Below are 26,010 nucleotides of genomic sequence, written 5' to 3' on the forward strand. Positions count from 1 at the left end.
ATGTTTAGGGATAAGAACATCAATAACTCCGATTTCCTGAGTATCTACTATGTGCTAAGTATGGAGCTATGTCCTTTATGTAGCTCATCTAAATATTTACAACAACCCCATGGAGCAAGTGTCATTGTGCCCATTTTCCATGTAAGAAAACTGAGGCTGGGAGCAGATTAATTGGCCAGCCCTATGTCACCCAGCGAGTAAATGGTGGCAGCAGAATTCAAAGTCACACTGCCTGCCTTTGTAGGGACCCAGTATCTTTCATAAGCACTTACTTGGGGGAATCAGTGGCCTCTTGTTCCGATGTCCTCCAAAGCCCACCGATGCCATAGTAGCAAGGGGGCTGAGCCTGGTCAGGTTGAGAGCTCAAGTGACCTCTTCCTAAAGGCAAGAAATTGCTGGAATGGAGAGCAAAGGACTCTTGCTCTGCTGGAAGGCTTTGTGAACTCTGCCTCGGGGCCTCCAGGTGGCCAAGGCTCGGCGGTTGTGGCTGTTCTAGGACCTGCTGAGGATTGGGGACACAGGAACTAGTGGTTTCTGAACTGAAATATTGGGGCGGCAGTTCTTCCTCCTCCTCTCCCTCCTCCTCCTCCTCCTCTTCCTCCTCGCCTTCTTCTTCCTCATCCTTCTGTGGCTCTTGCTCTTGCTGTTGCTGCTGCTGCTCTTGCTGCTGCTGTGGCTGCGGCGGCAGCGGCGGCGGCGGCGGCGGCGGCGGCAGCTGCTGCTGCTGCTGCTGTTGCTGGGCTGCCCGGAATAGCCTGTACTTCTCCCAGTTGGGAGGTGGAGGACGAGGAGGAGGAAAGGCCTTTTTCCTGGTTCCAAGAGGATCTGGTTGGGACTCATCACCTTTGGTAAAGATCTCCCTCCGATGATGCCCCCAGGCCCGGGTGCTCTGCGGCTCCAAGCTGATGTGACTCTCAGAGAAAGCGCGGCTGCGCAGTGGGCGAGGCATGGAGGCAAGGGTGCTCTCCTCAGAAACGGAAGGTTCCTCCGTTTTGTTCGAGGCGTGTTTGAAGTCTCCAAGGAGGTCAAGAGAAGAAACCGCTCGGTAGGTTGATAAATCCAGCGCTGGGTTCTCAAGGCATGGATGGAAGGGGGTTGCCCATGGAAAGCTAGCCTTGGAATGAGCCATTTCCCTGCAAAAGTGCACGCAAGTGTTGGGTCAAACAAGCAAGTTGCAGAAGGTCACGTATTTGGGATGTCATCATTTATGTCAAATTTAACATGGCCACCAAAACAATGTAATTTATGTAGTACATATAATAATGATACAACGATAGCTGACATTTCAGTGCATATGCTAAATAGCAGGCCTTGTTTTAAGTGATTCCCATGTTGTAACTTACTTGATCCTCACAATAACCCTAGGAGGTACCTATTATTATTGTCCTGATTTTCTAGGGGAAATAGAGGCATGCACAGATTAAATAACTTGCCTAGAGTCACGAAGCTAGTATGTAGTAGAGCTAGGATTTGAACTTGAATATTCTAGCTGCAAATTCTGGACAGATATCCACCACTCCAGTCTTTTTACAGCCCTACCATGGGATATGCTGTTTTTTGGACTTATATGCCTGCCCATCCTACTTCATCTATTGCGTGTGTGTTTTTTTTTTTAATCATGAAAAATTCCAAATGTTTAGAAATGTGCATATTGTCACAATAAGCACTCATGTTCCCCCTGCCACCCAAAATTAGCACATTGTAATACTTTGCTATTTGTGCTTCATGAATTCTTAAGAAATAAGACATAAACCCTTTGTATTGCTCCCTACTTCCATTCATCTACTGCCTGTGTAGATGCAAGTTGTATCACGAGTTAGTTGTGTATCATTTCTATGTTATTGTATTTGTAACAAAAATCACCAGGTCACAAATAGTTGCTATTTTGGATTTCTAGTGTATCTTTCTAATGTAATTCCAACCAGAATTCTCAACAGGAATGCTGTAGCTATATAATAATTTGAAAGTCAAGTTGCAAACAAAGCAGAATATAATATTAAAGAGTATTCTGCTACAGAATAAGTGAGGGGATAATAAGGGATTAAGTATATTATAAAATAATTTTAATTAAAACAGGGTGTATCAGAACAGACTAGAAAGTCCAGAAACCAAACTATCTATAAAAATAGAATATATACAACATTTTCCAAAAACTAGGATATAAAGAAATATTATTTAATAAATCTTTTTAAGATCACTGAGAGCAATGCTATTTAGAACTGCATCACATAATACATACCACAGATACACGTGTTTGTGTGCATAATTTTGATATCTATGTTATATTCATAAATGTGTGTATATTATATGCGTGTATTTAATACACTTACAATTTTAAAATCTATCAGGAAGCTTAAAAGACTCCCACTTGTGAGGTGAAATAAGATTCTCAATTTATAAGCAACAGGAGAAAATCTCCAAAGAAAGAAGTCCAGGTTTATTTGACTACATCTACAAAGTCAAACTTCTGTATAATAGAGTGACCAAAGTTAAAACTACTTCGTCAGATTCAGAATATAAAGAGTTAAGCCTGGAAGCCACAAGAGCTGTTTTCCTGCTGCAGCCTGTGAGCAATCAACCTCATGCTAAATCCTGCCTAGTGACAGGAGTTCCAAGGGTTCAATCAAATCATCACACAACCTAGCCATTCAATAGTCATGATGAAGACAGACTATTTCTTTAAAAATAATAACACACACAATGGCAGCCAAGCTCGGATAGAATGAAAAGCCAAATGTCCTTCATCCCCCTCATCTCCAGCCCCCATGCTGAGGAGCTCATCCCTCACATGGCTAAGAGATTCATATCCAGACAGCCCCATTCTCTCCTCACTTAGGCCTTAGCCCAGAGAAAGGTCCTTGAGATTATAATGATCCCTTGTGTGCCAACTGTTCCACCTGCCAAACCTCACAGGGAAAAAAAAAAAAAAAAACAGAAAAAGGTGGTGAGTGGAAATAAAAGGATTACAAATGTGTTTCAGACAGAGGACTTTCCTGATCACCTTACCTAAAATAAAGACTAGGCATTCATTGTCACGTGATATTATAGCACATACACAGTTTTACTTATTTCTTTTGGGATCTACTCACTAACATAATATGAAAGCTCCATGAGGACAGGGATCTTGTTTGTGTCATTCCTCTAGTCTCTGTGTCTTCAGCACACAGTAGGTGTTCAATAAATATTTGTTTAATAAATGAATTAACGCCAAATATAAAAAAAACTGAATTCAAGGCCAAATCAATAAACAAGGCAAAGAATGGTATTAAGCTAATCATTAGAATGTACAATGAAGATATAACTACCGTGAATCTTTAGACATCAAAAAAAAAAGCATTAAAATTCATAAGGCAGGGGGCCAGCACTGTGCCGTAGCAGGTAAAGCCACTGCCTACAGTGCTGGCATCCCATGTGGACACCGGTTCGAGTCCCAGCTGCTCCACTTCCCATCCAGCTCTCTGCTATGGCCTGGAAAAGCAGTGGGAGACCCGGAAGAAGCTGCTGGCTCCTGCCTTCGGATCAGCCCAGCTCCAACCATTGCGGCCATTTGGTGAGTGAACCAGTAGATGGAAGACCTTTATCTCTTTCTGCCTTTGCCTCTGCCTCTCTGTAACTCTTTCAAATAAATAAATGTTTTAAAAATTTCATAACACAAAAGCTATAGAAAATGCAAATATTAAAAAGCTAGAAACGAGTTGGTATTGTGGTGTGGGGAGTTGAGTGGCCACCTGCAACGCTGGTATCCCATATGGGCGCTGGTTCAAGTCCCGGCTGCTCCACTTCTGAACCAGCTCCCTGTTAATGCGCATGGGAAAGCAGTGGAAGATGGCCCAAGTACTTGGGCTCCTGCCACCCATGTGGGAGACCCAGATGGAGCTCCGGGCTCCTGGCTTCCAACTGGACCAGGCCCATCCTTTGTGGCCACATGGGGAGTGAACCAGCAGATGGGAAGATCTCTCTGTCTCTCCTTCTCTCTCCGTGTAACTCTGACTTTCAAATAAATAAATAAATCTTAAAAAAAAAGAAAGTAAAAATGGTCAAAACTGATTGTAGAAGAATAAGACTACCTAAATCTACCATTTATAGAAAAAATTGACCAAAGGAAAGTACAATCCCATGTCTTGTTTTAATTTTACCTATATTCAAGGATGAGATAACACCAATGTTATTTCCATTTTCTAGATTCTGGAGTCTAGAGAACATGGAGGGTATAAAGACTTCTAGGTGCTGGCATCATGACATAGCAAGGAAAGCTGCTGCGTGTAATGCTGGCATCCCATAAGGGTGCTGGTTAGAGTCCCAGCTGCCCCACTTCTGATCCAGCTCCCTGCTAATGTGCCTGGGAAAGCAACGGACGATGGCCCCCAAGTGCTTGGGCCCCTCCACCATGTGAGAGACCTGGAAGAAGCTCCTGGCTCCTGGCTTCAGCCTGGCTCAGCCCTGGCCGTTGCGGCCATTTGGAGAATGAATCAGCAGATAAAAGATTGATCAATCTCTCCCTCCCCCCATTACTGATTTTCAAATAAATACAATAAATCTTTTAAAAAAGAAAGAAAATCTATGGGTATTGTTAACAACATTAATAAATCAAAGGGTCAAATTCCATGGCAGTCTGCTATAATATATTTGATAACAAGTCCTTTCCAGATTAACAAAAAACTATTAGGAAAAGATGGCTATTTCTGGGGCCGGCGCTGTGGCTCATTTGGTTAATCCTCTGCCTGCAGCACTGGCATCCCATATGGGTGCCGGGTTCTAGTCCCGGTGGCTCCTCTTCCAGTCCAGCTCTCTGCTGTGGCCCAGAAGGGCTGTGGAGGATGGCCCAAGTGCTTGGGCCCTGCACCTGCACGGGAGACCAGGAGAAGCACCTGGCTCCTGGCTTTGGATCGGCGTAGTTCTGGCCATGGCAGCCATTTGAGGAGTGAACCAATGGAAGGAAGACTTTTCTCTCTATCTCTCTCTCACACTGTCTAACTCCATCTGTCAAATAAATAAAAAAAAAGATGGCTATTTCTGTAACATCATCATTATCATCATACCTTTTTTCAAAAGCCAAAAACCAACATTATGTATGCTTAATGGTGAAACAGTAGAGGCATTCCCTCTTAACACTGGGAACAAGGCAGAGGCACCCACTTTCCCCACGAATATTTGAAATTGTTCTGAAAATACTTGGAAATACAACCTGACAGGATAAAGACATTCACATTGTAAGAGGGGGATATGTTCTGATTATGAGTAGGTGATATGATTATTTATCTGAAAAATTCATGAGAAACAATTTAAAAACTAATACTAACAATAAGAAAATTCAGTAAGGTGTCAGGGTGTAAAATTAATATATATAAATCCACAACTTTCCTGCAAGCAACAATCAGAAAAGGCTAATGGAGGGAAAGACCACATTTATATCAACAATGAAAAAGATAAAATACCCAGGGATAAACCTAGCAAGAAATATGCAGGACCTACATGCAGAGAACTTTAAAACTCTATTGAGGAACACGAAGCAAGATGTAGATAAATGAAAAGATATACACTTTACTAGCAAAAATGACTCTATATTGTAAAGCTGTCAAGTTTTCCTAAATTAATCTATAAAGTTAGCGCAAAGCCAATAAAAACTGTCAACGGACTGTATTTTAGAACATTATTCTAAATTTCATATGGGGAAAATAAAGTTCTGAGAATTGCCAGGAACAGTAGGAAAAAAAGCACAGTGATGACAGAGGACTATCCCTACCAATGATTAAAATGTTTTAAAGTCACAGTAAGAGATGTGGTCTCATAAATAGATGGATGCATGAAACAAAACAGAGAACTTCAGAACACTGATGTAAATCCAGATGCATAGGGCAAGTTAGTTTGTGATAAGGGAGGCATTTGAAATAGTTAAAAGACAGATTATTCAATACCTAGGTTTGATACAACTGGATAGCCATTGGAAGAAAAATAAGGCTGAACCCTTACATCACTCTTTACAATGAAATAAAGAAAAATAAGGCTGACAATAGGGACCGGTGCTGTGGTGTAGAAGGTTAAGCCTCCACCTGCAGTGCCCGCATCCCATTTGGATATCGGTTCGAGTCCCAGTTGCTCCACTTCCGAACTAGCTCCCTGCTAATGTGCCTGGGAAAACAGCAGAAGATGGCCCAAGTACCTGGGCCCCTGCCACTCATGTGGAAGACCTGGATGGAGTTCCTGGCTCCTGGCTTCATCCTGGCCCAGTCCTGGCCATCATTGTGGCCATTTAGGGGAGTGAACCAGTGAACCAGTGAACCAGCAGATGGAAGATCTCTCTCTCTCTCATATATATATATATATATATATATATATATATATATATATATTATGATGTATACAGCTCTGCCTTTCAAAAAATAAATACATCTTTAAAAAAAGGAAAAAAATAACAATATAAGGATACTAAAATATGGGAAAACATTAAAAATAATCTGGGCAAGATAAGTTCTTACTAAGCAAGATACCAAATATGGAAGCAATAAGGAAAAGCTGATATATGTGACTGCTTAGAAGTGAATTATTTAGATACAGAAAAAATACCGTAACTAAAATCAAAAGGTGAGGATACACTGGGAAAAATATTAACAACATACATCAATAGCCTTAATATGTGAAACACACTTACCAATCAATAAAAGGGATCAGCAACTCAATAGTAAAAAGGAGTATAGTTCACAGAAAAACACACATTATCAACATATCTAAAGATATTCCACTGTACCTAAAATTAAATGACTGCAAATGCAAACAATAATGAGAATTCTTCTGAATTTAAAAAAAGAATTGATGCAGATGTATAAAAACAGGTGATCTCATATGTAGTTGGTGGGAATGAAAAATGATGTCCTTCAGAAGACAAATTGGAAAGAAAAGAAGGTCACATGTGCGTAGCTTTGACCTAGCAGTTCAACTTCTAGGGACTTATCCCACAGACATATTCCAATGTGAGCACAGAGAGAAGTCCAGAAGGATGTCCATCGTGGCTTTGTGTGTGATCACAAAAGACTACAAATAAATTGAATGTCTTTCGATAGGGATTAATTAAATAAAACTAGAGAATATCTAGATATGGAATTCTACATAGCTGTTAAAAGTTATGCAGTAAATCTGTAATACGGAACAATCATTACAATTAAAAAGATGTAGAACAGAAAATGTGTGCACTACATACTTATGTTTTTGGAAACTACAGTGTGTAGACCTGCACACTCCTGAGGATATACAAGAAACTACTGATAACGTCCTCTGAAGAGTTGTACTGATACTTTGAGATGAGGCTGCCTTATACTGTGTGTGTGTGCACGGTAAAGGAATTTATAGCTTTTTAATTAAAAATTACCAAAAAATTTATATACCAAAAAATAAAGCCTAAGACCAATTATGGTATACTCATACACTTCCCTGCTTAAAGCCTACATTATCCATAAAGCACAGACCTTTATTATTATGTATACAGCTCTTAAAGATGCTGCCATCCCTGCACCTGTCATTTCTTGCCTTTACATGCTCTGTACCCTACGACTCACTGTCTTTCCCCATCTCTGACTTACACTTCAGATTTCCACTTTGACATGATTTCCCTGCTTCTAGCAAGTATGGAGTAGGTGCCCAGACTGTGCCCTAACAGCACCCATATTCATTTTCTCAGCACAGCACTGCTTAGTCATCTGTGCCTTCCATGCGACCATGTTGAGAGAGAAGGCCATGTCCTATTTACTACTGTTTCATGAATGTCCAGCACAGTGCTTTGGCACATGGTGGTGCTCAGTAGGTATGACCACAGTGTGGAATCAGTGCAGATTGTGTGATGATGGTGGAGGAGAAAAGCTAGAACCCTTGAACTCTAATGCTGAGGCCCAGGCCGACAGGCAAGGACAATGAGTGGCAGGTCAGGCAGTCAGCAGTTGTCCAACTGCTTGAGAATCTGACTAGGGTTTGGGGAGAGGGACTAGGACTTATCTTGAGGCTTTCTGCATAGCAAGTGCAGTTTTTTTTTTTTTTTACCTAAATAGCATATTTCTTTGGGGTGGTGCAGGCTAATGGAAATGATGCATTTTGCTCAATCTTATCAAGCCACCTAACTCTATTACTGGACTATTGTTTATTATGGTGTTCAAAGAGCAGCACACTCCTTCCAGTGAGCTGCATGGAGCTTCTCTGTTTTGATCAATGCTGGTGCCGTGTGCAAACCTTCCTTAGGTGCACATCACTTCCTACTGCACACCTAAGCCTGAGGGAAGAGAAGCTGGAGTCAGAAACTGGAGCTGAGTATTGAGTGCAGGTACTTGGATGTAGGGTGCAGGTGTCTTAACTGCTAGGCTAAATAACATTTCCTGTGGTTGCCTTAAGTCAGGGTTTCTCTGGAACCCAAGAATTGCAGTAAGGGATGTTGGAATCCCACCTGGCATTTAACAAGTAGGCCAAATGTCCACCCTGACCTTAGAGGTATTTTTAAAGATTTATTTATGCATTTGAAAGACAGAGCGAGTGAGAGAGAGAGAGAGAGAGATGAATATCTTCCATCCCCTGGTTCACTCCCCCAAAAGCCACAATGGCCAGTTCTGGGCAAGCCTGAAGCCAGGAGTCAGGAACTCCATCCAGGTCTCCCACAGGGGTGGCAGGGGTTCAAGCACTTGGACCACCTTCTGCTGCTTTCCAGGCCACATTTGCAGAGAGCTGGATCAGAAGCAGAGCAACCAGGACTCCAACTGGTGCTCAAATGAGATGTCAGCATCACAGGCATCAGGACTGAATTGGCTGTGCCCCAACGGCGCCCTCTGATCCAAAAGACGCTAACTTGTGTGGTTTAGGGACCGTGATAAGGAAACAAAGGTTCAGTGTGAAAGGGATGGGAGTATGGTGGTTTGGGGCAGAGCCATTTGCTCCAGTTAAGTTGTGTCCCAAACCACACATCCTGCCCTGCCCCTCACCCCCAACCCTCAACCAGCACACATACACTCTATTACCTATTCCTAGCTCCTGTCTTCCTCCCCTTTCCCTGCCATCTTCTCCGATCTAGAGCTCATGAAATTCAGCACTCTCTTCAGAGGTCCCACTGGCAACTGTGGTGAGAAGAACTCTGCACCATGACAGTAACCCAATGAACTTCTTACTGTTTTTCCCTAGCCAGGGCACAAGAAAGGGCATGTAGCAGAGCAGAAAGCATTCAGGGTCAGAAAGAGTTGGGTCTGATCTGAACTCCAGCACAATTTTAAAATCTCGCTCCCTAACTCAAGAACTGTATGATTTGGGGCACATTACTTAACTAAACTCAATTTTCTTTTTTTTTTTATTTTTATTTTTTTGACAGGCAGAGTGGACAGTGAGAGAGAGAGAGACAGAGAGAAAGGTCTTCCTTTGCCGTTGGTTCACCCTCCAATGGCCGCCGCGGCCAGTGCGCTGTGGCCGGCGCACCACGCTGATCCGATGGCAGGAGCCAGGTACTTATCCTGGTCTCCCATGGGGTGCAGGGCCCAAGTACTTGGGCCATCCTCCACTGCACTCCCTGGCCACAGCAGAGAGCTGGCCTGGAAGAGGGGTAACCGGGACAGAATCCGGCACCCCGACCGGGACTAGAACCCGGTGTGCCGGCGCCGCAAGGTGGAGGATTAGCCTAGTGAGCCGCGGCGCTGGCCCTAAACTCAATTTTCATGAAGTATCTACCATATGTACCTGCCATGAGGATTAGCTGTATCACAATGACTTAGAAATGATGCTAGCCAGTGCCGCGGCTCACTAGGCTAATCCTCCACCTTGCGGCGCCAGCACACCCAGTTCTAGTCCCGGTCAGGGCGCCAGATTCTGTCCCGGTTGCCCCTCTTCCAGGCCAGCTCTCTGCTGTGGCCAGGGAGTGCAGTGGAGGATGGCCCAAGTACTTGGGCCCTGCACCCCATGGGAGACAAGGAGAAGCACCTGGCTCCTGCCATTGGATCAGCGCGGTGCGCCGGCCGCGGCAGCCATTGGACGGTGAACCAACAGCAAAGGAAGACCTTTCTCTCTGTCTCTCTCACTGTCCACTCTGCCTCTCAAAAAAATAAAAATAATAAAAATAAAAATAAAAGAAATGATGCTAGACACATGAAAGGGAGCCAAATAAATGACAGTACTATCTTTATGGTTAGAGTGAAGTCCCTTACTCAGGGCCACATATGGCTGTGCAAACCGCACAGGGTGCAAACTTCACAGCTACAGAAAATGGAGCAAACACAAAAAGTAAATATGAGAAATAGTTTAGTTGATACCAGCAAGGAGACTCCACCCCAAAAACAAAAGCACATTGTCTGCCAAGGCCTGGGTTGTTCATCTCTTTTTCCTCCTGGCTCAGGTTGCCTTTTCTCCAGGTTTTTCTCTTTTGTTAACAAATATTTTTGGCTGGGGTCGGCGCCATGGCTCACTTGGTTAATCCTCCACCTGTGGTGCCAGCATCCCATATGGGCGCCGGGTTCTAGTCCCAGTGGCTCCTCTTCCAGTCCAGCTCTCTGCTGTGGCCCAGGAGGGCAGTGGAGGATGGCTCAAGTGCTTGGGCCCTGCACCCGCATGGGAGACCAGGAGGAAGCACCTGGTTCCTGGCTTCGGATCAGCATAGCTCCAGCCATAGTGGCCATTTGGGGGGTGAATCAACAGAAGGAAGACCTCTCTCTCTCTCTCTCTCTCACTATCTAACTCTGCCCGTCAAATAAAAAAATATTTCTGGCTAATAGTGATTGAAAATGAAAACTAATATTTTCAGGGACTCAAAAATCTCCTACTCTCTCTTCCTTGGCCCTTTTGAAGTCTTCCTGTTTGGAAATTTTATTTTTAAACTCACCACAATAGCACGGCATTCCAGGATCTCAGCAGCATGAGCTTATAGGGCCAGCCCCTCTCGCCTTCCCCTTCCTTTAGTAGCCAAAAGATAAGTCTTCCCCAGGAGAAACAGCCACTCCCAGGTTATTACTGAAGGAAATGTTTGCAAGATCCAGGAAGCGAGACATAAGGAGAACCGCGCAGGGAGAGGAAAAGGACCCTGGGTCTACAAAACTTCCAGAGTGAAACAAATAGCCTGGCAATCACAAATGCAAGGTAGCATGACTCGTCCTGAGCTGTCTCCAGTTCCCAGAAGGCTGATGCAAAGTGTCCTTGAAGAGATCAGAGAAGTTCTAGTTTTATTGGGGTTGCCCTGGGTGAAGCTGAGCTCCCTCTCTCCAGTGACCCAACTTTCTATTTGTTCTCAGGATATACATACATATGCAGTGACTGTGGTAGATAGGGTATGTGGTTCTTTGTGAATAATGGCGCTGCAATGCAAACTACTGCTGATGGAAGTGAAGAGAAATGGAAAGCTCTTAAAGTGAGCTGGAGAGGAAAATGTTTACTGGTGGATGTGGGGACAGGGTGGGGAGGTGTCATGTCATAATGGTGGTGACAGATTTGGAGATTTACAGAGGTCTGGTGAAAAACTGCCTTAGTAATGTCAGAGTTCTCATGGATTTAGATAAGCAGAGGTTCTGGTTGATAGAGAATCTGAGCAAACCAATTTTAGCTAGCAGTGACATCAAGCATGTCTGGTCAGTAACACTATCTGTCATTGGTAAAGGGGGTGAGGATTTCCAAAGTCATTGATAGCTAACTTCCCAGGCCTAAATTAAACTACCATGGGCTGCCTCTTCAGATTTTTTTATATTACAAATTCCAGTATTTTGACATGTACCCAAAGAACACCATGTACTTCAAGCCCAGTTGTTTGTATTTTATCAGATTCCATCCTGAAGTTTCTTCATCAATGACTGCTATTAGATTCCATGCATGGTTTAGTATTTAGCTTTTTTGGTAAATATTATCACAGATACTCACTTCTGTGCAAGACTCAAGACTCAATATTTGTATACCTACCGTGGTTCATGGTTATTGTAATCTACTCCCCTATGATGACATATTAGACTAGTAAACTTTTTCAATCATTATAAATATCACTACCACGAACATCTTTAAATAAATTATTTTTCCCTTGTGGTTTATTTTCTTGGTGATATTCTAGGTCAAAGAGTATGTATAGTTTTGTAACTCTTACAAGATCATTCTAGATTGTCCTCTAGGAAGATTGAGCCAATTTATTTGGCTCTCAGAAACATATTTTGTTTTCTTACTCCCTTGCCAAGATAGAGCTCTATAACATTTATTTATCACCTCTACTAATTGTTGGTAGTTTAAAGAGCAGGCTGCAATACCTTGAAGTTGCTTTATTTACACCACAATTGCTAGAGAGGTTTTATTTTTTACAATGATTTTTACTGCATTTATTGCCATATCTGTAAAGGAAAATGCATGTTCATTTTCCTTGCCCACTTATGAAGCTGGGTCAGGAAGCTGACCCTATATATCTGTATCCATTCATTATATTTCTTGGACAGCCAATTGCAATCAGTGACACTGATCGCAGACATTTTCCTCATTCTGCTGCTTAACTTTTTATCATATTTTGCTGTACAAAGATTTTTTTCCAATTTGTGTATATTTGAATCCATCCATCTTGCCTCTGATGACATCCTTCATTTAACAGACACAAATTTATCTTCCATCCACAGCTGGAATAAATATGCTATTCCACTGACCCACTTTCTGAACAGTATATGCTGTGTATCTAAGTAAAGTTTGGGCTATGTATCTAAGTTAATTACTCTCCATATTGATATCAACATTCCAAACATTTATTAAAGAAGGCATAACTGCTTTCCTCAATTCAGGGCTGCTTCCAGTATGTTCTATAGTATTACAGTAGCTTGAGTCTGTTCCTAGAATCATTTTTTTATTTCATTATTTGACTTTTCTTTTAAAAAATATTTATTTCTTTATTTGAAAGGCAGATAAAAAGAAAATTGAAAATGAATCTTGATGTGAATGGAATGGGAGAGGGAACGGGAGATGGGAGGGGTGTGGGTGGGAGGGAAGTTATGGGGGGGAAAAAGCCACTGTAATCCATAAACTGTACTTTGGAAAATTATATTTACTAAATAAAAGTTTTTAAAAAATAACACCTATTCACAGCATTTCCAAGAAAAAAAAAAAAAAGAAAGGCAGAGTTACACAGAGAGGGAGAGACAGAGAGAGAGATCTTCCATCCACTAGTTCACCTCCTAACCCCCAGATGGCTACAATAGCCAGGGCTGGGCCAGGTTGAGTTTGGGAGCCAGGAGCTTCTTCCAGGTCTCCCATGTGGGTAGCAGGAGCCCAAGCACTTGGGCCATCTTCCACTGCTTTCCCAGGCCATTAGCAGGGAGTGGATTGGAAGCAGAGCGGCCAGGACTTGAACCAGCACCCATATGGGATGCCAGCATCACAGGCAGAGGTTTACCCTGCTACACAACACCAGCCCCATTCTTTGACTTTTTAAAATCCCCTATCATATGGTTTTGATAATCGTCACTAGAATAAGTGTATGATCATTACCTTTGGTATTCTTGCCCATTTGTTCTTCTAGATATATGTCACTATGCATTTGACAAGTTTTACAAAGCATCCCACGGTGACTCTAATTGTAGTGAATTATATTTATATAGTAACTCAGGGAGACCTGTAATCATTATTTTATTTAATCTTCCCCAAAGGAAGCAGAATGCAGCAATGCATAAATTCATGACTTTATTTCTCCCCTTTAGAGTTTTATAATTTTCCTTCAATAAGTTCTTAGTGTCCAGTGTTAAATGAATACACAAGTATTTAAATTTATTCTGTCATACTTGTGACAAGTTCTTCCTTGCCTCTCAATGTGGCATTCTTCTTAGGTGGGAAAGGCTTCCTGAAAAGTGTACTATTCATAATGAAATTAGATTCAGCTCTAAAGGATTCGTTTGGGGCTGGCATTGTGGCACAGCTTGCAACTCCAACATCCCACAGTGGAGCCACAGTTCGATTTCTGACTGCTCTACTTCCAATCCAGCTCCCTGCTTATGTGCCTGGGAAGGCAGCAGAAGACAGCCCAACTATTTAGGTTTCTGCCCACTCACCCAGGAGACCTAGATGGAGTTCTGGGCTCCTGGCTTTGGCCAGCCCAAGCTGTTGTAGTCATTTTGAGAGTGAACCGGCAAATGGAAGATCTCTCTCTCCTCTGTCACTCTGCCACTCTGCCTTTCAAATAAATGAATATATTCTTTTTTAAAGTATTTGTTTTTCTTTACTTAATCAGTAATGACATGTCTACTGGATCTTCTACACTCTGCTCATGATGTAGTAGGACAAAGGGAAGGAATAGAGCGCTACACTGAAAATTGAGAACTCTAGTTTCATCATGTACTTGCTTGTACATGTATTATCCCAGAAGCAATGGGCTCTGAGGTCACATGCTTGTTTCACCTTAAGCAAGTGACAAGTGACTTTAAACTCTTTGTGAGTCAGTTTCCTCATCTGTAAAATTTGGTCAGTAGATAGTAACTGTCTAAGTAGGTCGTTGCAAATAATAAATACAATAATGTAAAATGCATATAACTGTCTAACACATAATCAACAGTAAATGTTAGATTTTTTAAAAAAGAAATATTTTATTTATTTGAAAGACAGAGTCACAGGAAGAGGTAGAGTGAGAGAGAGAGAGAGGTCTTCCATTCCACTGGTTCACTACCCAAATGACCACAACAGCCAGAGATGAGCTGATCCGAAGCCAGGATCCAGGAACCTCCTCCAGGTCCCCCACACAGGTACAGGGGCCCAAGGACTTGGGCCATCCTCCACTGCCTTCCCAGGCCACAGTAGAGAACTGGATCAGAAGGGGAGCAGCTGGGACTCAAACCGGTGCCCACATGGGATGCTGGCACTGCAGGCTGGGGCCTTAACCCACTGAGCCACAGCGCTGGCCCCAAATGTTAGCTTTTATACTTGGTGTTAATACTGTAATAGGTGGTCAGTATTTGGCATAGCAGTTCAGTCACCACTTGGGACTCTTGCATGCCATATTGAGTGTCTGGCTTCAAGTCTGGCTTCTTTGTTTCAGATCTGGCTTCCTGCTGATGCAGGGAGGCAGCAGATGACAACTCAAGAACTTGGGTCTTTGCTAATCAATGGGAGACCTGGATGGAGTACTGGGATCCTGGCTTTAGTATGGCCCAGCCCTGACTGTTGTGGGCATTCGGGGTGTGAACCAGCAGATAGAAGCTCTCTTTCTGACTGTGTCTCTGTTTCTCTGCCTCTCAAATAAAACATCCAAATAAATACAGATTTTAAACATGTTACAATATTTTTACAATATAAGTTGTTTCTGAGTCTTAGCTTCGTCATCAATAAGATGGGAAAAATAAGCCTTAACTTTACCAGTGTTGTAAGGATTACTGTGGCCACATATTAAAAGTACCCCCACACATTCGAAGGTTCTATGCAAACTGGGAAAGTGAAAAGGATCACGGCAGGCACTCATAGGTACAGAAAGGCAACAGAGTTAATCCAGAAAATAATATCTTTTGGATTTTAAGTACAAGTACAAACACTTGTGTAGCTCTTCCCTCTCCTGCTAATATTAAAATCAGTTTGCATTCTCGGCACACAAACTAAATGACGGCGGAGGGAGAGAACCAAGGGAGTAATGACCTGGAATTTTCAATTCATTGCAGGCTTCCAGGCGGAGAGAGTGGCTTGAGAACTACAGCTGATTTTCCCACCTACGCCCATCATTGCAGTTTGACAGAAATGACACAATAAATGTTAAAAATGTGTGTGTGTGTGTGTGTGTGTGTATGCGTGCGTTTGTGTGTGGTTGTGGGCGGGTGAGAAGAAACTCCACCAGGATTTTTGCTTACAAATCTCATCCCTTCCCTGGCCCTTTCCCAGTCCTTTTCGTCTTCCCTGAGATCTCAAACTGTGATCCGCCCCTTCCAACTTCAGCACAGACATACTTTTCTCCTTTCCATTGACCTCTCTATTCTATTTTAAAACAGAAACACGATCGACTTTCCGAGATGCTAAGCGAAACTTCACTGACACCAGTGGCTCTCAAATATAGCTCGCATCAAGATCACCTGCATGGCTGAGCCACACTCCACTGTCTGATTTAGTACATCTCAGTGGGGCCCAAGAGACTGCATCTCTAGTAAGTCTTCGGTTGATACTGGGGTGTGTGAGCCTGGGACTACATTTTGAGATCCACTAAATCAGAACCAATTTCTCTCCCTTCTAACAACCACCCCATTTCTCCCAAATTCTTCTTTTTAAACTTCTCAAAAAGATGTTTCATTGTCTTTTAAAATCTTACTCTTTTTTAGTACTAAAAAAAAAATCACACAGTAACACAATCATTGTATTAAAACTACTGAAAAGAAACAAACCCTCTTTGTTGCTGGTGGCCATTTAAAATTTCATAGCTGCTTTGGAAAGCAGTGCCTCAAAAAGTTACCCTGAGTTGCTCATTACCCTGTATATGCATACATCCAAATATCACACTGTACATCATAAACCAAAGTATGTACAAATAATGTGTTGATTCAAAAAATTTAAACATAAAGTTGTCATATGTCCCAGCAATTTCACTCCTAAGTATATACCAAAGAAGATTCACAATAACCAAAAAGTGGAAATAATCCACCACCTGATGAATGGATAAAGAAAATGTGGTTTATCCATACAAAGGAATATTATTTTTAAAGGAATATTGTTTAATAATTAAAAGTAATGAAGTACTGATACATACTGTCACATAGATGAACTGCTAAAACAACATGCTCAATGAAAGTAGTCAGACAAAAGTGCACACATATTGCATGATTTCATTTATATGAAATTCATGGAAAAGGCAAATCTATAAAGACAGAAAGCAGATTCCTGATTGCTTGCAGGTGAAGGTGGCAATGGAGAGAGCCTGTAAGTGGCCCTGAGGTGTCTTTTAGGGTGACAAAAATGCTCTAAAACTGGACTGTGGTGATGATTGCCCATCACTGTAAATTTACTAAAAAAAATCATTGACTTGGATACTTAAAATAGTGAATTTGTGATGTGCAAAGCCATTGCATTTCTTCACTATTTGTCTTCCTTTTAGACCAATATGCTTTCTACTTTCTATGCCTACCACTTTACAAAATTTGCTTTCCTGAAGGTGACTTATTCATTAATGATCATCTGCCTTCGCATTACAGTTTACCAGTGGATTTCTCCTTCTACCACCTAATGCTTTGGGTTCCTCTGCTGTTTTTTCTTCCTCATCCTGTCCTCTGGCTGGGTGTCTAACAAGCCTCCACCAAAGAATCTATTTGCATATCTCATCAGCTTCAAACATGAGGGCATTCCAAAATAAACTCATCTTTTCATTCCATTTTCCATGAACTTTTGAAGTGCCTTCCTACAATATATCCCAATGCGGCTGGCGCCGCAGCTCACTAGGCTAATCTTCCACCTTGCGGCGCCGGCACACCGGGTTCTAGTCCCGGTCGGGGTGCCGGATTCTGTCCCGGTTGCCTCTCTTCCAGGCCAGCTCTCTGCTGTGGCCAGGGAGTGCAGTGGAGGATGGCCCAAGTACTTGGGCCCTGCACCCCATGGGAGACCAGGATAAGTACCTGGCTCCTGCCATCGGATCAGTGTGGTGCGCCGGCCATGGCGGCCATTGGAGGGTGAACCAACGGCAAAGGAAGACCTTTCTCTCTGTCTCTCTCTCTCTCACTGTTCACTCTGCCTGTCAAAAAATAAAAAATAAAAAAATATATATATCCCAATGCAAACTTATGTTCTCCACAAATCAGCTCCCCTTCTATGGCACTAACTTTCTCCAAGTTGCTGTGCTTCAGAGTTGTTTTTCAATGGTCTCCTTTCCTCCAAAGTTCTAGTCAAGAGGTTTTCTCTACTTTCCCCTCAAAAGGTTCCCCAGATTTCTGAGCAAGTAATCTGAATAGACAATTCACATGAGAACTGGTACAGACATTGGGGCTGGAGTTGTGGCACAGCAGATCAGGCCATCATTTGCAACGCCTGCATCCCATATCAGAGCACGGGTTCAAGTCCTGGCTGTATCACTTCTGATGCAGCTCTCTGCTAACACACCTCGGAAGGCAGCAGAAGATGGTCTAAGTGTTGGGTCCCCTGCCACCCACATGGGAGATGAGGCTAGAGTTCAGAGATCCTGGTTTCAGCCTGGCCCAGCCCTAGCCTTTGAGGCTTTCTCCCCTTTTTTTCTGTCATTCTATTGTTCAACCAAATAAATATCTTAAAACAACAAAGAAAAACACAGAGACAGAGACAGACAGAAGGAAAGACAGACAGAAATCACCCATCTTCTGTTTCTCCCAAAATTTCTGAAACAGCTAGTGCTGTGTCAGGCTGAAGCCTGGTGCCAGGAGCAAAATCCAGGTTTCCAAGGTCTGTGGTAGGACCTCAAGTACTTCAGCCATCACCTGCTACCTCCTGTAGTGTGTATTGGCAGGAAGATGGAGATGAGAATGCAGCCTGGACTTCAACCAGGCCCTATAATGTGGGATGTGGGATGCGGGCATCCCCAGAAATATCATACCTGCTGCACCAAATGCACATCCCACAGTGTCACTTTTTAAAAAGAAAATTTTATTAATTTTAAAGGCAGACACAGAGCTACACACACACACACACACACACACACACAGAGAGAGAGAGAGAGAGAGAGAGAGAGATATTTCCCATCAGCTAGTTCAGTCCCCATATACCCACAATACCCACTGTTGTTCCAATCATGTTAAAGCTTAACTTTAAAATATATATTAATTAATTTTAAAAGCAGAGAGTGTGCCAGCATTCTATGGCAAAATATATTAACTTTTTGCAACTCCCAATTCATATTGGAGCCAAGGTTTGATTCCCAGCTGCTCCAGTTCTGATGCAGCTCCCTGCTAATTTGCCTGAGAAGGCAGAGGAAGATGGTAGAAGTCCTCGGCCTCTCCCACCCACATGGGAGACCTGGATGGCGTTCTGGGATCCTGGCTTTGGACTGGACCCAACCCAGGCTTTGAGGCTATTTGGGAAATGAACCACCATATGGACCATCTCTCTCTCTCTCTCTCTCTCTCTCTCTCTCTCTCTTTCCCTCGCTGTCAGTGTGCCTTTCAAATAAATAAATTAGTGAATCTTTAAAAAAAGAAACAGTAAAGGTATTAAAGAAACACATGAACAATGTTCAAATTCAAATCATTAAAGTAAGCAAATTAAAGCGATAATGGGGGGGGGGGAGCATTGTGACATAATGGGCTGATATAACCTGCACTGCCTGCAATGCCAGCATCCCATATGGGCACCAGTTCAAGCCCTGGCTGCTCCACTAACAATCCAGCTCCTGGACTGTTAATGTGCCTGGGAAAGCAGCAGATAATGGCCTGGGTCTCTGGGCCCCTGCATGCATGTGGGAGACCTGGATGAAGCTCCTGGCTCCTGGCTTTGGCTTGGACCAGCCCTGGCCATTGTAACCATTTGGGGAGTAAAACAGCAGATGGAAAACCTCTCTCCCTCCTTCTCTCTCTGTAACTCTGCCTTTCAAATCAATAAAAATAAAATCTTTTAAAATAGATTTAAAAAACAATAATAGTTATTGCTTATACATACTGCATTTGAAAAAGAAAATTTTCAATAATGGCAAAAATGGGGAAAATGGTATTCTCCTATATTGCTAATGGCAGTGTGAAACAGCTCCTGGGGAAAGTGGTTTGGTGAAATCTATGAAGACCCACAAGAAGGTTTATATTCTTTGAACCAGTAATACCAACTCTAAATAACTATTTTTAATCAGATAATTCAAAATGAGAAAAAGGCTATAGCTTCTCAAAATGTTTCTGCAGCATTGCTTTATAATAGCAAGAAATTGGAAACAACCTAATTATCCAACAATTTGGGAGTGATTAAGCAAATTAGAGTACTTTAAGCTGATGAAATATTATACAACCATAAAAATTACAGCTATTGAGGAAGCCTCCATTGCAACATGAAAAATTGCTTATTAACTAATACTTAGTGGGGAGAAAAGAAGCAGGACACACAAAAGCACATCTACATAGTTATTACAACCGTGCCCCAAACAATCTCTACACCTACAGATAAAGCTTGCAGGGAAATAAAAACAATCAGGGTGTTAAGGCAATAGGAATAAGGCGACCTTTTCTCTTGCTTTTAATTTCCTGCAATATTGTTCTCACAATAAACAAGGCTCCCCTCCGCCCCCTACCAAAATATCAAAAGTATTTATCTCTTCTGCTCCACTTCTATTGTGTTTCCCCTATCAGGGCTACATTCTTCCCTGCCTGGATCGTCGCCCCATCTTGGCCTCCCTTCAGCCCATCGAGGTTTCCAATGTTGACAAGATGCCTAAAGTGCCACATGAAATCATGTCACTTGCCTAATAATGAGTAGCCTTTAATTGCCCCTAAGTTCTGTGGTTCTATCTAGTATGTGAGGTCTCTATATCCTGGCCCAATGCATCACTCTTCCTTTTTCTTCTCTACTGTTCCCTACTGCTTGTTCCTCTTCCTCCTCCTCCTGAACACAGCCAACACTAACTGAGGGCTAACAGTGTGTCAAGCCTTCTTCTCAATGCTTTGCATATATGAGTTGATGGGGGAAATGGAATGAGAAGATAAGTTTACTTTGAAATCCATGTACACAAACTCTCTTGGTCCTCACAACAACCATTTGAGGTTAGGTTTTCTTCCCTTATTTTAGGGTAAAAGAGAAGAAAATTGAGATAGGGATGGAGAGGGATGAAGGGAAGTAGGGGAGGGGAGAGAGAGGCAGGTATGATTTGAACTCTAGGAAGACTGACTTCAAAGCCAGAACTTAACCTGTAGGGTTTATTCCTTGAGGAAACATGCTTAGCCTTCTCTCTGGGTCTTTCTCCCTGTGGTTTCCAGTCTTCAGTGTTCTTACCTTCCAGTGAGCTTAAAGAAGGTACAGTAAGATATTTATCGTGTATTAACCCCCTTACTATGTGAACTTTCTTGTTTAATTCCTGTATTTGACAAGGTTTCATCTTTTGGCAGCTTGTGTGAGCAAGCAAAAGCTGAGTTTAAACTCTGGATTTTCCCCTTACTCACTGGAAGACCTTGAGTTAATCCCTTAGCCTCCCTGAACCTCAGACTCTTTACTTGAGTTAGTGGCTCTCCAAGTGTGAGCTCGGGTCAGCTGCATTAGCATCGCCTAGGAGCTTGTTGGAAATGGATATTTTGAGCCCCACTTCATACCTACCGAATCACACTCTCGGGGCGGGAGGGCCCAACTGTCCATCTGTGTTTCAACAAGCTCTTCAGGGGTTTCTATTGTATGCTTTCATTTAAGAACCTCTGCCCTAGTTACAAAATACCCACCTGACAGAGCCGCTGGGAAGACAAAGCATAGCCCAACATGTGTAACTCGGCTCACAGCACAAAGGTTGTGTTGCAAGTGGTAATTTATTATTACTGCTATTTAACTTTATGTGGGTTAGTCTTCCTTGCTCAAGCTGTTGGCAGGCACCGTGCTTCCTGCTGCTCTTTCAATTGTATTTCCCACCTTGCCTACTAAAAGGTAGCACATATATGAGTCAAAAGTTCATGGAAAACGGGATTAAAACATAAGCTTACTTTTGTGCAAAAAATTTTTTTTTGAATTTCTGCTTACTCTTACTTGGTTTTCAATAAAGTCCTCTCACTTCACTAATCAGTAAACCATTTTGGAGAAGCACAGTAGGATGGAGTAATATCTCTGAAGCAATACCACCTGGGTCTAGTCTAGCTGTGAAACTTTATGTCAACGAATGCATCTCTGTGTGCTTCTGTTTCTTCTCTCTGTCAAACGTAGAGACGAACAGTACCAACCCCATAAGTTCATGGTGAGAAATAATTGCAAAGTGCTTTGAATGGTGCCTAGGACAGACCACACTGCTCAAGTAATGTTACTTAGCATGCTTATTTTTGTGTCATTTCACCCATTCAATGGGGCAGGAGGTTTTGTTTCTTCCTTTGGCAAGAAAATGACAAACCCTTCTTGAGCAACTTCTCTGTGTCGGGCACAAAGCCAGGCACAGAGAATAAGGCTACAACCAAGGCATGGTCTCTTCTGTCAAGGGCCTCAATCTAATCTAGGAAACTTGGCAGGCCTGCTACACTGAAATGACTTCTCCAAGGACACAATGCAAGCCAGGCTGGGGCTGGGAAATCAAGACCAGCCGTAGAATTCCATGGAATCCTCACCCAGGATTTAGACTCTTAAGCATGATGCTAAGTGATTCATTTGAAGTTTTCCTTAGGAATCTTTATTAATAGAGACCTATATAACAATAATAATAATAATAATAATAATAATAAAGAAAACATGACCTCTGGGGCCAGACAAACCTAGGTCCAAATCTTGACTCTATTTCTTGCTGGCTTGGTGACCTCAGCTAAGTTGTATAAACGCTCTGGACCTCAACTATGAAATGGGTGGCAAAATGAACTATTGTGAAGAATGAATACAATTGTGAGTGTCAAAACACTCAGCCTGGGGCTGGCACTGTGGCGTAGCGGGTAAAGCCGCTGCCCGAAGTGCCGGCATCCCATATGGGTGCCAATTTGAGTTGGCTGCTCCACTTCTGATCCAGCTCTCTGCTAATGTGCCTGGGAAAGCAGTAGAAGATGGCCCAAGTGCTTGGGCCCCTGCACCTGCATGGGAGACCCAGAAGAAGTTCCTGGCTCCTGGCTTCGGATCGGCCCAGCCATTTTGGGGAGTGAACCAGCAGATGGAAGACCTCTCTTGCTCTCTCTGCCTCTGCCTCTCTGTACCTCTGCTTAATAATAAATAAATAAATCCTAAAAAAAAAAAATTCAGCCTAGTGGCTAACACTAGGTGACCAATAAAAATTGGGTTCCTTGCCTTTCCCATTGTGAACCAGAAAACTGATAGGTTTTCCAGATTTAGGAGTTGAAGGAACATTAAAATTATTCCTATTTGATCAAATCACAGGAGATTAGAGAGACCCCCCCAGAAAGAACTCTGGACTCTTCAAGGGTCAGGACACTAAGATTCTGGTCCTTTCTCTTGGTGGCCCCACCTTGGGTAACAGAAACATAGCTTGGAGCCTTCTTTCCTGCGCTTGCCTTTATTTCTGGAGTTTGAGTTAAGAATCAGTAGCATCTAGGGGCTTCTTATATCACCTGGGCAAGAAGAACTGACTGAAATAGTATATCAATGAGTTTCACAAAAGAGGTTCCAAGGAGGCTGATGGACAGTGACCCAGGTAAAATTAACTTCTTCCTTAGATTTACCTAGGGCATCCTCACTTCTGGAGAACTGGGGGTGCTACATGTCACAGTCCCCATATTATAAGAGTAGCTGCTGTACCCTACAAATATGTTCCATAAGGGCTATTCCCATGCAGCCCAAGTCCCACATGCCATTTGTAAAAATGACCTTGCTTTCCTCCAGTAATTTTAGTGTGTGGTCAGTATGATCTGTTTCCGGACTTCATGAGCAAGCCTAAAGTTCTCAACAAGCCCTATTAAAAGAAAGGTGGCAGGGGCTGGCTCTGTGGCGTAGTGCATAAAGCCGCTCCCTGAGGTGCTGGCATCTCATATGGGTATTGGTTCGTGTCCTGGCTGTTCCACTTCTGATACAGCTCCCTGCTAATGTGCCTGGGAAAGCAGCGGAGGATGGCCCCCAAGTCCTTGGGCCCATACACGCACGTGGGAGACCCAGAAGTAGTTACTGGCTCCTGGCTTCGGATGGGTCCGGCTTTGGCCATTGCGCATTTGGTGAGTGGACCAGCAGTTGGAAGATCTCTTTCTCTCTGTCTGCCTCTGTAACTCTGCCTTTCAAATAAAGGGTAAATAATTTTTTTAAGATTTATTTATTTGTTTGAAAGGCAGAGTTACAGAGAGGCAGAAGCAGAGAGAGAGAGAGAGAGAGAGAGAGAGAGAGAGAGGGTTTCCATCTGCTGGTTCACTTCCCAGATGGCCACAATGGCCAGAGCTGTGCTGATCTGAAGCCAGGAGCCAGGAGCTTCCCCCAGGTCTCCCACGTGGGTGCTGGGGCCCAAGTACTTGGGCCATCTTCCACTGCTTTCCCTGGCCATAGCAGAGAGCTGGATCAGAAGTGGAACAGCTGGGACTCGAACCAGTGCCCATACAGGATGTCGGCACTGCAGGCGGCAGCTTTACTTGCTGCACTACAGCGCCGGCCCCGGTAAATAATCTTAAAAAAAAAAAAAAGATAGCCTATGTGTTGAAAATTGTTGAAGTTAGGGTTTTAAAAAGAAAGAAAGAAAGGTTGCATGGCCTGAGAAACAGGTACCGCCAACAATTCTGGGGCAAAGGCACAGCAGTAGTTGAAAACTCTTACCTGCTCTCCGCCTGCTCCAACTGATCCATGGCCAGTGGCAAGCAGGCACACTTTCTACCCTCTAATTTTTTATTTAGTCCAGTCTGGTCCCAAATTTCATTGTGCCAGGGCAGGGCTATGTCAGGCCTTTGAGCTGATGGGCTCAATGTCCCAAAATATAGCCTGATAACTGCATATTCCAAAATGTCCTGGCTGTCTGGTCTGAACTCAGCTGTTAGGGAACAGGCTAGATGATTGCATTTATGTTGCCAAACCCTTGGTATGGCTACCAGGCCAGTTTCATCAAAGGAAACTAAATAAACAGAAGACATTAGCTATTTTCATTTTAAATTTTTATTTATTCTTTATGAGAGAGAGAGAGAGAGAGAGCAAAACAGAGACAGAGACAGAGACAGAGAGAGAAACTCCAATCTGCTGGTTCACTGTCTAAATGCCCACAGCAGCCAGGGCTGGGTCAGGCCAAAGCCAGAAGCTGGAAACTCAATCCAGATCTCCCATGTAGGTTGCAGAGACCCAACTCACTGACCCACTACCTGCTGCCTCCCAGGGTCTACATTAGCAGGAAGCTGGAATCAGGGAGCCAGAGCAGGGACTTGGACCCAGATACTCTGATATGGGACATGGGTGTCCCAATCAGCATTTCCATTGCTAGGCCAAACGCCCCCCCCCCCCCCCGCCCCTGAATTTCTATCGAAGCATCAGAAGGATCAATTCATCTGTACTCCTTGAGCAGTCACTTACCTCCCTGACTGGCTGGTCTTCCTGGTTCCTGTTATTGGGTTCCATTTGTCCCCAGAAAATTCCTGCAAAGCAAAATTCTAATAAGTTAGAGAGCTCTGAGTAGCCAGGTGTCCAGATGGCCTCAAAATGTCAAGAGGTCGGAGCCTGTCCTTAGCCAGGTCCCCCAGCTGGCTCCTTCTCCTCTCCTATGCAGGCAGTAAAATGTGCACCTGGAAGGCTGCATTCCTGTCGCGAGACCTGCTGAATTGCTGCAGGCCTACAGAGACCCAGAGAGCACACAGGAACCTGGCCACTGTGCACTCAAAGCATTGCAGTTCCCTTTTTCTCCACTCCCCTCCTAAAACCTGATCAAAACCAGTTTAGCATGTTTGCTGTTTGCTCTGGCTGCTGCCCGAGTCAAGGGACAGAGGTCTTTTTGTTTGTTTGTCTTCAGGAACCTGAGCATTCCTCCTCCAACAGAGAAAAGCATCTTCTTAGTATAACCCCCGGCCACTGGGCAATTGGAGGTTTGGGAATGGAAGCTCCTATGGCAGCAACCCTCTCCCAGGGTGGACAGAGGGGAGAGCAGGCATGCCAGCGCACCATCTGCATTGCAATGACTCCTCCCCCTCCACACACACCTGCTGGCAGGGCCTGAGGTGGGTTCACCTCTACGGAACATGGGCACTGGGTGCCCGGGTCCCCATATTACAAGGGTAGACACCCTACCCTGGGCATTTTTTTCGTTAAGGCCTATGCCCAAGCAACTCTTTCTTTCTTGGGCCAAGCCACATTGTGTCCCTTGTAAAAATGTCCCAACCTTCCTATTTGTTGTGGGTTGAATGTGGTCTGAAGTGTATCCCCCAAGGCTCTGTGTGTTGGAGGCTTGGTCCTCAGTGTGGCAGTGTGGGGTGGGGGGGGAGGGATCTGTAGGAGGCAGTGCCTCCTGAAGGTCACTGGCAGAGTTGCCCTTGCAAGGAATAAATGTAGTTCTTGTAAGGCCCCAGTTAGTTC

General features: G+C 43.4%; 1 protein-coding gene across 5 annotated transcripts in view; it reads right to left on the reverse strand.

Annotated features, from left to right (window-relative positions):
• Positions 1-26,010, reverse strand: part of SHROOM4 (shroom family member 4) — a 258,245-nt gene that overhangs the window by 14,430 nt on the left and 217,805 nt on the right. For all 5 annotated transcript variants that reach the window (XM_002721647.6, XM_051834719.3, XM_070067064.2 and 2 more), the window contains 2 exons: positions 25,018-25,079; positions 273-1,133 (listed from right to left, as the gene is read on the reverse strand). In XM_002721647.6, coding sequence (XP_002721693.2) covers positions 273-1,133; positions 25,018-25,079 — 923 coding nt within the window. The remainder of the gene's footprint in view (positions 1-272; positions 1,134-25,017; positions 25,080-26,010) is intronic.

This window comes from Oryctolagus cuniculus, chromosome X (assembly GCF_051225735.1).
Source record: "Oryctolagus cuniculus isolate XC-2025 breed Fujian yellow rabbit chromosome X, ASM5122573v1, whole genome shotgun sequence".
NCBI lineage: Eukaryota > Metazoa > Chordata > Mammalia > Lagomorpha > Leporidae > Oryctolagus > Oryctolagus cuniculus.